This window comes from Phycodurus eques, chromosome 10 (assembly GCF_024500275.1).
Source record: "Phycodurus eques isolate BA_2022a chromosome 10, UOR_Pequ_1.1, whole genome shotgun sequence".
Classification (NCBI taxonomy): Eukaryota; Metazoa; Chordata; class Actinopteri; order Syngnathiformes; family Syngnathidae; genus Phycodurus; species Phycodurus eques.
In genome coordinates this window covers 8,901,781-8,914,498 of record NC_084534.1, presented here as the reverse complement: position 1 = coordinate 8,914,498, position 12,718 = coordinate 8,901,781, and the positions used below count along the sequence as shown (strand labels likewise).

Here is a 12,718-nt window from a genome sequence, read left to right as displayed (position 1 = left end):
CTCCGACCACCACTGAACGTCCAACCACATTCATCCATGGACAACGCGAACTAAGTGTCTTGCCCAGGGACACAACAACGACATATGCTCGGGTGGGGATACAAACAGGCAACTGACCCTCCAGTTTCAGGCTGTACACTTACCTTCTTACCCTCTGCGCCACGCCACCCACAATATAAATGGAATTCCTTCACGTTAACAGTATATATTGCGATACGTATAAAACAGCAAAAAATTGAATGGACGTGTTTCTGAATGGGTTATTTAAATGTAAATATTTCCCGTTAAAAGTCGCAGAAAGTATGAGTTGCATTCTTCTCTGCTTCTTTTAATTCAAATTTTCATGTAAATGTGGTGACTTATTCTTTTATGTAAAACAATATTTTTGAAATAAAAAACATATAATATGTTAGCAAAGCTAAATTGATTAAAACAAACACAAACCAGCCAAATTGTGTAGATCTCAAAACTCATAAAACTCTGCACTTTTTGGTACAAAGTAGTGCAAACGTATACAATATTACTGATATTATTAATATTTAATATACTAATATAGTTTTGACCTTTTAAGATCCTTGTCCTGGCTGACGTACACCGTAACCCCTTCATTTCCGGTTCACGTGTGTGTGCTTCTTATGTAGCTGTTCCATTGTTTTCTCTCTTGACACTTATTAATTAATCTGCTAATTTGCTGTGCGCCAAGTAGCATTCCCCGATTGCAAGAAGCCGGAAAGGAGAAAGACTGGGTGGACGTGTGTTTTTTGTTTTTTTTTTTTTTTAAACCACCTTGGAGTTGACGGGTTTGCCTGACCCATCCGCGAGTAGCAGGCCGCTTCTGATTGGTGAACTTGACAGGATAGTAGACGTAGTTGACACACAGATTCTGGGTCAGTCTGGAGCGTTCCCCAAAAAAAACAAAAAAAAACACAAACAAACGCAGCTTTGCGTTTTGATTGAGTTTTTTGAAATCATGATTTTGATCTAAAAATTATAAATCGTTCACAGCCCTAACGAGCGGTCTACCTTGCACCCTGCTGCAGATGCGCTGTCCACGAAAATAGAGCTCAATGAGTTTACCCATTCCACTTTCATGCATCAGTATCTTTGCATTCCTTTGACTTTTTGTCTGACTGTCTCTAAAAAGGCTGCCATTCTCATATTTCCCAACAAGAACTACAAAGCTGTGGATACTTTTGTCTAGTAAAAAGGTTTTGTTGGGCCTGGGTCTTCTTGAAATTAATAAATATATGTGGAAAAACCTGCGATTGGCTGGCGACCAGTTCAGGATGTACCCCGCCTCTCGCCCGAAGATAGTTGGGATAGGCTCCACGACACCCGCGACCCTTGTGAGGATAAAGCGGTACAGAAAATGGATGGATGGATGGATGTGGAAAAACACATTTCCAATCAATATGTATAATATAGATATACATATCTGTATTACAGAAATATAATATAGAGTATAGAAATATTACTAAGGTTCTCATAGGCACTCAGACTCGGAAACTAACGCCTAGAAACCCAAATGTTTTGATATGTGCCCAAATTAAAAAACAATTACCAAATTAATAGGTTGTTAATCTTCCCCATTCTCGAGGAAGGAAATTTCTTAACACTGTGCATTACTTTCCACAGACTAAAAGTGGTATTCGAGAGTAGTCATGATAACATTGTAGAATAAAAAACCTTGAAATCGATATGGCGTTCATGACATAAAAACTGCGATCGGGAAAATCTACTTCCACATTATCTTTGAGTCTGTGCTCGGTAAGGATCGTGGTTTTGACCACACACTGGTCATCAAGCACTACTATTTTATTAAGAATGTGAAAGATTGTGGCCTCATAGCAACTGAAGCTGCCAGTCTGGCTGAGGAAATATGGCACTGTTTGCCCATGGTGATTCCATACTGCATCACACACTGCAGTAAAGTCTGTGTTCCCCCGAGGGTCCAATGAAGGAGAGGCACCCGTGAGAGTGGTCCTTTAATAAAAGCCCCTCTAAACTAAACCATAAGTGTCAGGTGCAAAGGAGCAATCACAGTCAAACTGCTTTTTCTGTTATTCTACCTTTTCTCTTGTTCCAAATGCCCTTCATTTACTTGAATATTTTTTCCCCATGCCTCTGCTCAATCTATTAGCAGGTTTACCGCTCCTCGTCTCTTCTTTTGCATGTGAATTGTGCTCCTCTATTGCTAATAGCCCCCATTCATTTTCCCCACACTTTTAATTGCGGCCAGTGATGACTTTATCTAATGTGAATAATCTCTGCTCAGTGAGCTATTGCTTATATGTTTTATCATTTCAAACCTTCGTTGGAGGCACATGCATCCTAAGTGACCTCTAAAGCCACAAAACATTAGCAAGCTTCTCCACAAGGGCTATCCCACAAACCAGCCGGGTCCTCATTTCTCATTTAACAGACTCTTACGGGAGGCAGATCCCACTCAGCCTTGTGCAAGAAGCTCTAAGACTGTAACACATTAGTACACCATTAAAGGATCAAGGCTGCAATTAGTGTGATTCTTACAAGTCTGCAAACACTGCATGTGAGCACAGACTACTGATTTGAAAATATAGGGTTCAGTCCTGGCATATGTATTGTAAAATGACCTCTGTGAGAAGTTTACCTAAATTTACACAGCGAAGTATAATTATTTGTAATGGTTTACCACTTACACTCAGTTTTTATGCCAATAAAAAACACAGACCAGTGGTTAGCAGTTATCAGCATATTTTTTCTCTCTCTGTGTAATCCACAGCATGAAATGTCAATGTTTTACCTCCCAAATTAAATTGTCTAAGGGGGATTTTTACAGAGGTCTAAGGGTTATCCACAGCTAATTGTTTACTACTGTAATTATTAAAATCCTTTCATTTAGCAAAAAAAAGAGACTCACAAGATTCAAAAGCAAGGAAGTAAAGATACAATATAATATTTTAAGTGGAAAAACTTGAAACAGTTTGTAGAGATGTACAATACCTTTCAGCGTCTGCTTTTGAGGGTTTGCTGTCTATCCCAGTGAAACTATTCATGTCCACGTAACCGTCATTCTCATTGCAGGGAGCTGTCATCCGATTTGGATCATCAAAAAACTCTGTTACAGTGTGCGATCTGGTGGGTCTGCCTGGAATTTGGATGTTCTCATAGTCCGAACTCATAGCAGGAATATTTTCATAGTCAGAGGTGTCTGCACTGGGGAAGGAGATTGAGCGAGGTTTGGTTAAAGGCAGCGGCATGGCAGAGCGATGCGACCGGTCCTCAAAAGACTCAACTCTGGAAACCCCTCTGCCATAAGCTTTGAGGTCACCTTTCCTCCTCTGATGATCTTTGTAGAGGACAAAAGTTGATGGCAGTTCTGAGGGACGCTGCTGGGGGTTTACAATATGAGATTGGAGCTGAGGGGAGCTGGAGGTGCTTCTACGGTCAAGATCAATGACTCTTGCATGGCCATGATGACTGGACTCAGAAGATGACCGAGATGAACGGACAGAACCATCACTGAAACCTTTTGAATCTGTCTTCCGCTTGAACTTGAGAGCCAGAAAGCGTTTAAAGGAAATTTTCTTCTTCTTGAGCTTGTCGTCAGGTTCATGCTGGATCAAAAGGGAAGGGGAGCTCTTGGTTACTGGTCTCTTGGTGATGTATGCTAGTTCAAAGGGTGGAGGTATGTCCACTAGAGAGGTTGGGGTAGAAACGCCGCTGGATGATTGGTGACTACGTTGGGAGAAACTTCCTGAGGAAGTCATGACACATGGTAGCGAAAGAGTGTCATCTTTTCGATTAATTTTTATCTCATCATTTATAGATTGGTCAGTCAAGGACAATTCTGGACTCCCTGCAGAGCGGGAGTACAAAAGGAAGTGACAAGATTTTGTCGATGAGATAAGGCAGTTGTCTCCAGGCGTTTGGGACTGGTTGATTGGTTCACTATTCTGATCCAAGGACACTGTGCAGTAATCATGTGTTTGGTACTCAGTGCCTGTCTCTTCTGGCACAGTCTCCGGGACGTAACCTGGAACTTTCCCAGAATAAGAGCGAGAACGTGTCACAATAGTTTTCTTATCTACGTTCAAAAAGTTCTCCCCCTCAGAGTCAAACCCAGCCTCCTCATAAATATGCTCTTCACTTTCCGAGTCAGTGTCATCATAGAAAGGCACAATGTGGCAATCAAGTTCCTCAATGTCTTCTTCGAACGCCTCTGTGGTGTGGGCAAATACCAGCCTGTTAGTGAGCTCTGGGGTGCGACCCAGGTCTAAGTCTTTTGGCACAGTGATGTTACATAACCTGAGGCGAGGTTGGCAGCTTCTTCTTTGACTGAGGAAAGACTGCTCTCGTTGAGCTGTTCTCTCTTTTATACTTTTTCCTTTAACTTGTTTCTTTTCTGTCTGTTCCTCTTCATCATCGTCACCTATTTCCACATAATCTTCTGATGAGATACATTCCAGCTGCTCAAAGTCATCAGCTTTTAGACAGGAAGAATCCTCAATGTCTGCATACTCATCTGCTGAATCAGTGTCCTTTACTTTGTCTTTATGCTGAATCCCGTGTTCAGCTCCCTTCTCAACCTCAGTCTGATCTGTGAGCACTTGCTGATCTTCGAGTTTGTTCACATCATCCGATAACACATAGAAAGGCTCCAGGTTTGAAGCCGCTGATGTTTGCTGATCATTTGACTGGTTTTCATCAGTCTCATCCTCCCTCCACTCAGGGTCAGCAGTGGAAGTTTTACTTGTTGGAACAGATTCAATGACAGAATACGGCCCGAACACATCCTCTGTGCTGGATGTGAAACGAAAGCAGCCAGAGACATCTTTGGTGGCCCGTTCTGGCTGCCATACTTCAGCATCTCCACTTTCAGTTGGGTCACAAGACTCACATGTGTCACTGGTATCATCTGTGGGGCCAATCACGTCATAGGGATGCTCCTCAGTTACAGTCGGGAGCGTGCGGAATCCAAATGCAAATCTTCCAATCTCGAGCTCATTGAATTTAACACAGTTTGTCTCACCCAGACTCAGTGAATGCATTTGATCAAGCTGTTGTTCTATTACATGTTCATCTAAGTGCATGTCAGTCTTTCCACTCAACCCTTGTTTGTGGCTTTCCTCCTCCTCTCTAGTTATGTCGTCCTTGTTTTCATTTGTAGGTGACAAAAGAGTAGAAGTATCTTTTATTTGGCCACCATAAGGTTGAGTCGTGTCATTATCAAGACTCTCATCATCAGTGGTGTCTGCAGTCAAACCATCATCTGCTATAACTATGTCTTCAGAGCCAACGCTCTTAACGTCATCAAATATTTCCGCATTATCTGTTTTGACCTTAACCTCTCCTTCTGTTACGTCATTGACCTCTTCTGTCTCAGTTTTTGCCTCATTGTCGTGGCTTTTATCAGCCTTCTTTTTAAGACCTGTTTCCCCATTAGAGTGAGGAAGGTCCCCATTCGTGAGGCTCGGTGAGGAGCATTGCTCCCCCTGTGATACAAATGCATTGAAAGCTTTGGGCTTGGGGGCGACAGGAGGTTTTGACTCATGCACAGTAGGACAAGGCCTTGACATCAGTTTGGAATGCACTTTGATGGTCAAATGACTTCGGACCTTTGGTCGAGCGACTTGCAGCGGATTTTGGAAATCTGTAAAAGAGTAAAGATCATGTCAAAGAAAATCCTACATAAAAATGGGCACTTGTTGGACTTTATGCTGACAAACACAAATAGGATTGTTTCTCGATAGAATGTAAAGGGGAAGCCATGTCCTGTCCAGTAGTCAGTGACATGCAGAATGCTGCAGAGAACATTATCAGCAGGAAAACCAACAGAGCCACAGCATACTTAGAGGAGAAACAATAACATCTCCCTGTCTGGGAAATGACACATCCAGTAACTGTTAGAGGTTCACTATCATCAGTAGCTTCTCTGATTCGCAACCAAAAAAATTCAACATATACAGTATACAGTATATTTAATTGACTAAATCTGTGATGTACAGTAAAAAAGAGTGATTAATGTTCTCCAATTATTATAGCGCTTTATCAACACCATACAGTGCCCAAAGCACTTTATAGAGGCTCCACATTCATCCCTTCACACGCCAATGGCCGGCTGCTGTCATGCATAGTGCTGCGAGGCCCACTGGGAGCGAATTAGGGTTCAGTGTCTTGTCCAAGGACAGGTAAACAGTCGGAGGATAACAGGATAACAACCGGTGATACTTTGGTCAGTGGACGACCCGCTCTACCAACTGAGCCACAGCTGCCCTTTTGCTGCCCTCTTGTTACACTCTTTTAAATCTGTAGTGGTACTTATTGTAATCAACGTTGCTCATGCAAATTTATTCTTCAAAAATGCAGAGTTAGGTGGTGGTTGTAAAGATATGTGCTTATATGAAGTTTGGGACTGTCATGAAACACACCCGTTCCTAACAAAGTGTGCACACCCCTTGTCGCTTCCTGTTATTGAGCACCTGCCCTGACGCACATCCTATTAGACACTGTGTCTCTGCATGTCCATCACCTTTTGTGAATTACTCAATGTCTTATTTGAGACACATTTTGTTTGGTCCACAATTTTTTGAAGGAGTCCACACAGGATGTCCATGGGAAGGACATCAGCAGCAACCCCCCCCCCCCCCCCCCCCCCCCCCCCCCCCAAACCGGTCCCAGAGAACGTCTAAGAGTACAAATTTTCACTTCACAAATGGACTTCCTTCTCGTCATTCTTTTACTGAACGCACATAAACACACACACACACACACTTTTGCTGAAAAGGCTCTTTGAGTGTGTCAAAGAACAATACAACAAGAGGAAAACAAGGGTCCCAGGCTGACAAAGCAACCAACTGCAAACAACAGGATATGAATTATGTAACAAGAATTCAAGTAAAGCAAATGTTTGAAAATCAAAAGAGGTGACAGACAGTAGGACCCTAGCAAATCCCAGCACAGGATATGATTTCAGAAAATGTCCACGCAGTGAAGTCCTACCTGTAAAGCCATAATAATACTCCTCTATTTTCAAGCTTTGACAAATGCAAGCCCACATTGGCCATTCAACAAAACGTATAATTTGTTAATGCATATATTATACAGATACTGAAATTGCATTTTTCTAAATGTGTGACGTTATTCTGAAATAATGAACATATAACCAATGGGAAATTCAGATGACAATGCAAATTTGCGTCTAAAGAGATTACACAGAAACTGCTTGAAGTTGAATTTAACTTCTCTTTTTACCTTGTCGTGGGGTGGGGGAGTGGGGTGGGGGGGGTGGGTAATTTTCATTCATTCATTATTTGATCAAACTGACATTAAAATATTAATAAATGACCCACTGGGCGATCGCTGTCACAATCGCACGAACAAAAGCACATTGTCTCCTCTAGTAAACCCCAAAGCATTTTATTTGATTGTGACAGCGGAACAAAGTACTAACAAAAATAGTAACAACCAACCTGTGTTCATTGTGGGACATCATCATCCACGGCAACCGAGAGTTACGCTCATTTCTCGCCACACTGACTGCATCCTCCACAAAGTTAATCCACATACACACGGAAAGACGTCGGTGGGCAAATCAAGTGTCAAAAGCAGAGTTGCAGATCATATCCTCTGGTTTTCGCCTATCGATTGGCACCAGAATGATGCGCGTGGAGCCGGTGTGTCGCGTGCACGTCCTCGACCGATGCTCCACTCAAGTGAGCTTCTGTGCTAACGGGAGGTGCTGCTCGGCTTCCTGACTGAAGGCAGGACTTCAGGGAGCGCAAACCCACGCGAATCAAACACTACGTTATGTTTTTGGAAGTCTGAAACACATTACCGATGTGCTCATTTTACATTTGCGTGTTATGTCACCCCACCCAAACCCGACCAACCCCGCGGACCGTAACCCCTACAAACGTGTAGGCAACTACGAACTAAAAAAATCATTTCGTTTTTGACTGAGAACCAACAAGTAGGCCTACAACTACATGGCAAAGAGCCACAAAACCTATGTTTGTAACCTGAAACGACAGCTCGGGACGTCTCAGGTAGGCTTCGCTCTACACAATATACAATACCTCGCATTCGAATAAGAAGTCGAGATGCAGGCCTTCCTTTCTGTTTGTACTTTCCCGAGTCTGTCATGAAAATAGCCAATGTAGTGCAGGAGTTGGCGACTAGCAGCTAAACGACAACCAAAGAAGCCGGCGCGATCTGTTCTTGGGCTGGCCACCAATATGCCGGAAATTTTTACCCACCAAACACAATTTGACGGAATGGTGGTTTTTCTTTTATTATTATTATTATTATTATTATTATTATTATTATTATTATTATTATTTAACTGTTTTATTGAATGAACATATTGGCATCTGTACAGCGGTGTTGTGGGACATTCATATGCATTTAAATAAATACAAAAAAAGAAAATTATTGATTTAATATATATGTATTTTTTTGATAGGTCATTGGCAGTCCCATGCCAGTTCATCCCAGTTCTCCTGTCGTCACAGGTGAGCTGGAGCCTATCCCATCTGACTTTGGGCGAGAGGCGGTGTACTCCCTGGACCAAACAATTTGGACAGTGATGTTCTCGCACATCCGCACACCCACTCCGACTTAACATCACAGCACTCCAATACAATTGGCTATTTCTAAAATTTACCGAAGGGATATTTTCCACAGATATCTCACAATATATATTTTTATGTTAATCTGAGATGATCATTATGGCCAATTTGGTGAACTATAAAAGAAATAGGCAACAATTATTAAGACAAGTTTTTTTTTGAGCGAGGCCATCAGAAGGGTCGTGATTGGTCTGCATTGTTGATCGCAGCCCCCTTTTCAAAATATATCACTTTTGACAAGATAAATTCATTACTCATTTGTTTAGTAAGTAATGATTTGGTTTAAATAATATTTGATTAACATGAGGTTTACCTCCCACAAGCATCATCTTTCTCAGTCTTTGGGGAAACAAAACACTTGTGTTGTGCTCAAAGACCACACTACCATAGACCAAAACTTCCCAAGACCAGAACTCACCAAGAATATGACAAGACCAAGATTTTGGGACTGAGTCAAGTCCAAGACTGAAACAAGACGAGACCGAAACAAGACCAAGACAAGCTGAGACCACGATAAGAACAAGACCATAAAAATCTATTTAAAAACCATGACGAAGTTGAACAATTAAAGACCAACCTCTCTTTCATTTTCTTTTTCTTTTAAAAAAAAATTACATTTTGTTTTCTACAGCTTTGCCCTGAACTGGTTGCCAGCCAATCAAAGGGCACATAAAGACAAACAGTCATCCATTGCTCATATTCACACATATGGACAATTTAGGGTCTTCAATTCACCTAACATGCATGTATTTAGGACGTGAAAAAAGGCCAGCGTATCCAGAGAAAACCAGAGGGAGAGCATGCAAATTTCACACAGAGCTCAGATTTGAACCCCAAACCTCATCATACAGATATGCTAACCACTACTTCACCACGTTGCCACACCTGAAATACTGCATACCCACAAAGTCTGACACAGTGGACAACTGGTTAGCACGTCTGCCTCACAGTTCTGAGGACCCGGGTACAAATCCGCCTTCGCCTGTCTGGAGGCTGGAATCTGCGTGGGTTTTCTCCGGGTACTCCGGTTTCCTCCCACATCCCAAAAACATGCATGGTAAGTTAATTGAAGAGTCTAAATTGCCCGTGGGTGTGAATGTGAGTGCGAATGGTTGTTGGTTTATATGTGCCCTATGATTGGCTGGTGACCAGTTCAGGGTGTATCCCGCCTCTCGCCTAGAGTCAGCTGGGATAGGCTCCAGCGCGCCCGCGGCCCTAGTGAGGATAAGCGGTGCGGAAGCTGAATGAATGACATAATATGTCGATGTTCTGCTGTCGATCGGCGTAATGTGGCAGGGACACATTATGGCCATTGGGCAGTCGGTGAGCGTATATGGGCCAGGTGTCCGTCTGCATGCCGAGTCAGCCGCCGGGCCGCCATCAGCTGTCAGAGGCTGATTCAAACCTGAAATATAATGTTTCACCTTCCTGGGGCGCTCGACTTACTACAGCCTCTGGTGTGTGCAAGAGGAAAGGCCTCTTAAGCCCAGACATGAGAGGGAACGCCCACATTTTAGCGTTACTCCACCCAAAGTGCGCACATGGCCAGAAGATGCGCAAGTGATTGACTTAAGTGAACAGCAGAATGGGCGTAGAGGGAAAAACGCAGTGCTGCACTCTTTTTCTGATTCAAGCATGATTCAATGATTAACAGAAACCATGTCTAAATAAATATGGGTTATATGCTCTTTCATAGAAACAAGCAGAGATTATTCTGTTGTCTGTGCATTATTTCTTTTACCGGAGCTGCTTATAAAAGTTCCTTCAAACGGTTTCCAAAAACAGTTTACCTCGGACACCAAAGCTTTTGCTATTGGCCGGTGTTCCTGACCCAGCATCTGTTGCCTGATTAAATGAGTGCAACTCTTTAAAAGTCTCCGTTCATAACAGGAAACTGCTCTCCCTGTTTCCTGCACAACAGGCTGCACTTCCTTAGCAACAGATGGGAAAGGTTGGCCACGTTAACCCCTTAAGTAACCTTTCTTGGAGATGATTGATTGATGCTGTGCGGAGGCTGATCGCTCGAGGAACATGCAAACACTGACCGACTTCAATGAGGGGCTCGCTTTCAAGGACACCTTGTGTTACTCAGGTAGGCAGGGATAATCGTCCGCTTGGGGTCTTGGATTTGATGGCCCAGAGCTCCAGTTTGATGCCGACATACTGGGATGGGAATATTTCACCTAATTTCTCCTTTTCTTCACCATACTTTGAAGGTTAATCTATGGAGCCAAACTTCAACGTGGGAGGTGAAGTTTACACCTTTTGAGCAATGGGACATAGTCAAAGAATTAGCTCAACTGTATTGGGCTTTGGCCGTGACTGCAGGAGGGCGTATATACCCATACAATACATCCTCATCAAAACTCCCATTCCAGATGGTTTGATCCAGGGAAGATTAAGTTGTGAGAGTCAGGGAGGGCGTACGCCGTAATCACTTCATTGTGTTTTTTTTTTCCCCACTTGCATGAAGGTCATCACAGTAAAGAAACAGTTTTGTTGTAATAAAATCAAGGACGTCACAATTAAATGTAACAAACATCTATTCATTGCAGTCGTGCACGCGTTTCTCCACAGCTTACCATCCAGATAAGAGAAATTCCACTGATTAGCTGTAGTAAGACTTGCCAGCTGATTACGATTGGACTCATCTACAGCTGCGTGGCAACTTGTTTGTGCAGTCACAATTGAGACAGTGCGGTGAGAGGCGTGCAACTCCCAATAGGTCAGTACTATCAATATCTGCAAACAGAAAGCTAGCATAGTAGGAATTAAGAGGATCTGTTCCATATCCTTTGTAAAACATGATAGTGTTAAATAAACATTGCAGTCATGCCTGTTTATTTCATATTTCATTGTATGTCAATATTTGAAAACCTTTATAAAACAATCACATATCTGTTAAGTACAGTATTTTTCACATTTTTTAAAGAAAACGGGGATCTATATTTGAAAAACTTGACATGATAGAGAAAAACTGAGATCAGGTTTGGATTCCGCACCCAAAAACTAGTTAAAAACAGCTGTCAGACCTAACTCAACAAAAATTGTGTTCCCCAGTGTTATTCATTACCATTTTAATTGTATTATTTATTTTAGGTGAATTACATTCAATTCTAATATTTACAATAAATTAATCAACCAATAATTTTATGAGATAAATGAATACAAATAAATGAAACATGGATGATTCAATTCTAGTTCACCAATTTTAGGATAATAAATTGTAATTAATGCAGCAAGTAATACAGGATTCTTGATAATGTAAATGCTCGGTGGAGTGGATTAAAAAAACGGAGCGGGTCATATGTGGGCCATGACCCATACTTTGCCCACCACTGATCCAAGGCATAAATATCATGATGAATCTACCGTATGTTGCACAATGCATGACTAAAGTTGTTTTGTTTCCACTTACTGCATTGTACTACTGTCATAAACCAGGTTGCAGAATTAGTGGCACTCTCGTGGCACATTTATGGCTGCAAAAAAAAGTAAGCTTTTTTTTTTTTTTTTTTTTTTTTTTTGGATGACTAAAGATAGCTCTCATCTGTTTTTTTGTTCTTGTTTTCTATTCACACTCTCTACAGTTGACCTTTTTGCTCTCATTTGTCCAAAATGTGTTTTGCTTTCGCAGGGGTGTGCAAATAGATCCTGTCAAGCATATTGTGTCATGTAGCTGCCGAAAAGAATGGCTTCAGGAGTAAATATCCCTCCAGATGTGGCACAGACGGTCAAAACATGTTTTTTTGGACACAGGACACAAATTTCCTGGACCGCCCGTGTCTGCGCGCTGCGCTCCGTCACTCCACCTGGAACATGACATGACTGAAATAGAGGAGAATTGTGATGTGAGGAAAACATGCTGTGGTGGCACGGAACAAACCAACTGTATCTCCACTCTGCTCGGCTGCCCACCGCTCCAAACAGGAAAGGGATCAGGGAAAAGGGTCAGCGATTTGTTCCCAGAGCTGAGACAATCCATAACACCTGCTTTGCCAACGCCTGCCCACTAGACTGAATGGATGTGCTGAATGTTTTTATTCCCCTCTGAGAGTGAACAAGTGTGACATCACACTTAAGCGCTGCTGATTACTGGAAAGTACATT

At 42.2% G+C, this 12,718-nt stretch overlaps 1 protein-coding gene and 1 long non-coding RNA gene across 5 annotated transcripts in view; one reads left to right on the top strand and one right to left on the bottom strand.

Annotated features, from left to right (window-relative positions):
• Positions 1 to 7,786, bottom strand: part of fgd5a (FYVE, RhoGEF and PH domain containing 5a) — a 44,483-nt gene extending 36,697 nt beyond the window's left edge. For all 4 annotated transcript variants that reach the window (XM_061687902.1, XM_061687904.1, XM_061687903.1 and 1 more), the window contains exons 1-2: positions 7,452 to 7,786; positions 2,983 to 5,632 (exon numbers count right to left, since the gene is read on the bottom strand). In XM_061687902.1, the coding sequence (XP_061543886.1) occupies positions 2,983 to 5,632; positions 7,452 to 7,461 (2,660 nt within the window). In that variant the 5' untranslated portion in view covers positions 7,462 to 7,786. The remainder of the gene's footprint in view (positions 1 to 2,982; positions 5,633 to 7,451) is intronic.
• LOC133408730 (uncharacterized) lies at positions 7,730 to 11,004 on the top strand. Its single transcript, XR_009769317.1, has 4 exons — positions 7,730 to 8,027; positions 8,444 to 8,492; positions 10,531 to 10,701; positions 10,826 to 11,004. It is a non-coding gene; the product is annotated as an uncharacterized LOC133408730 (long non-coding RNA).
• The last annotated feature ends 1,714 nt before the right edge of the window (positions 11,005 to 12,718 follow it).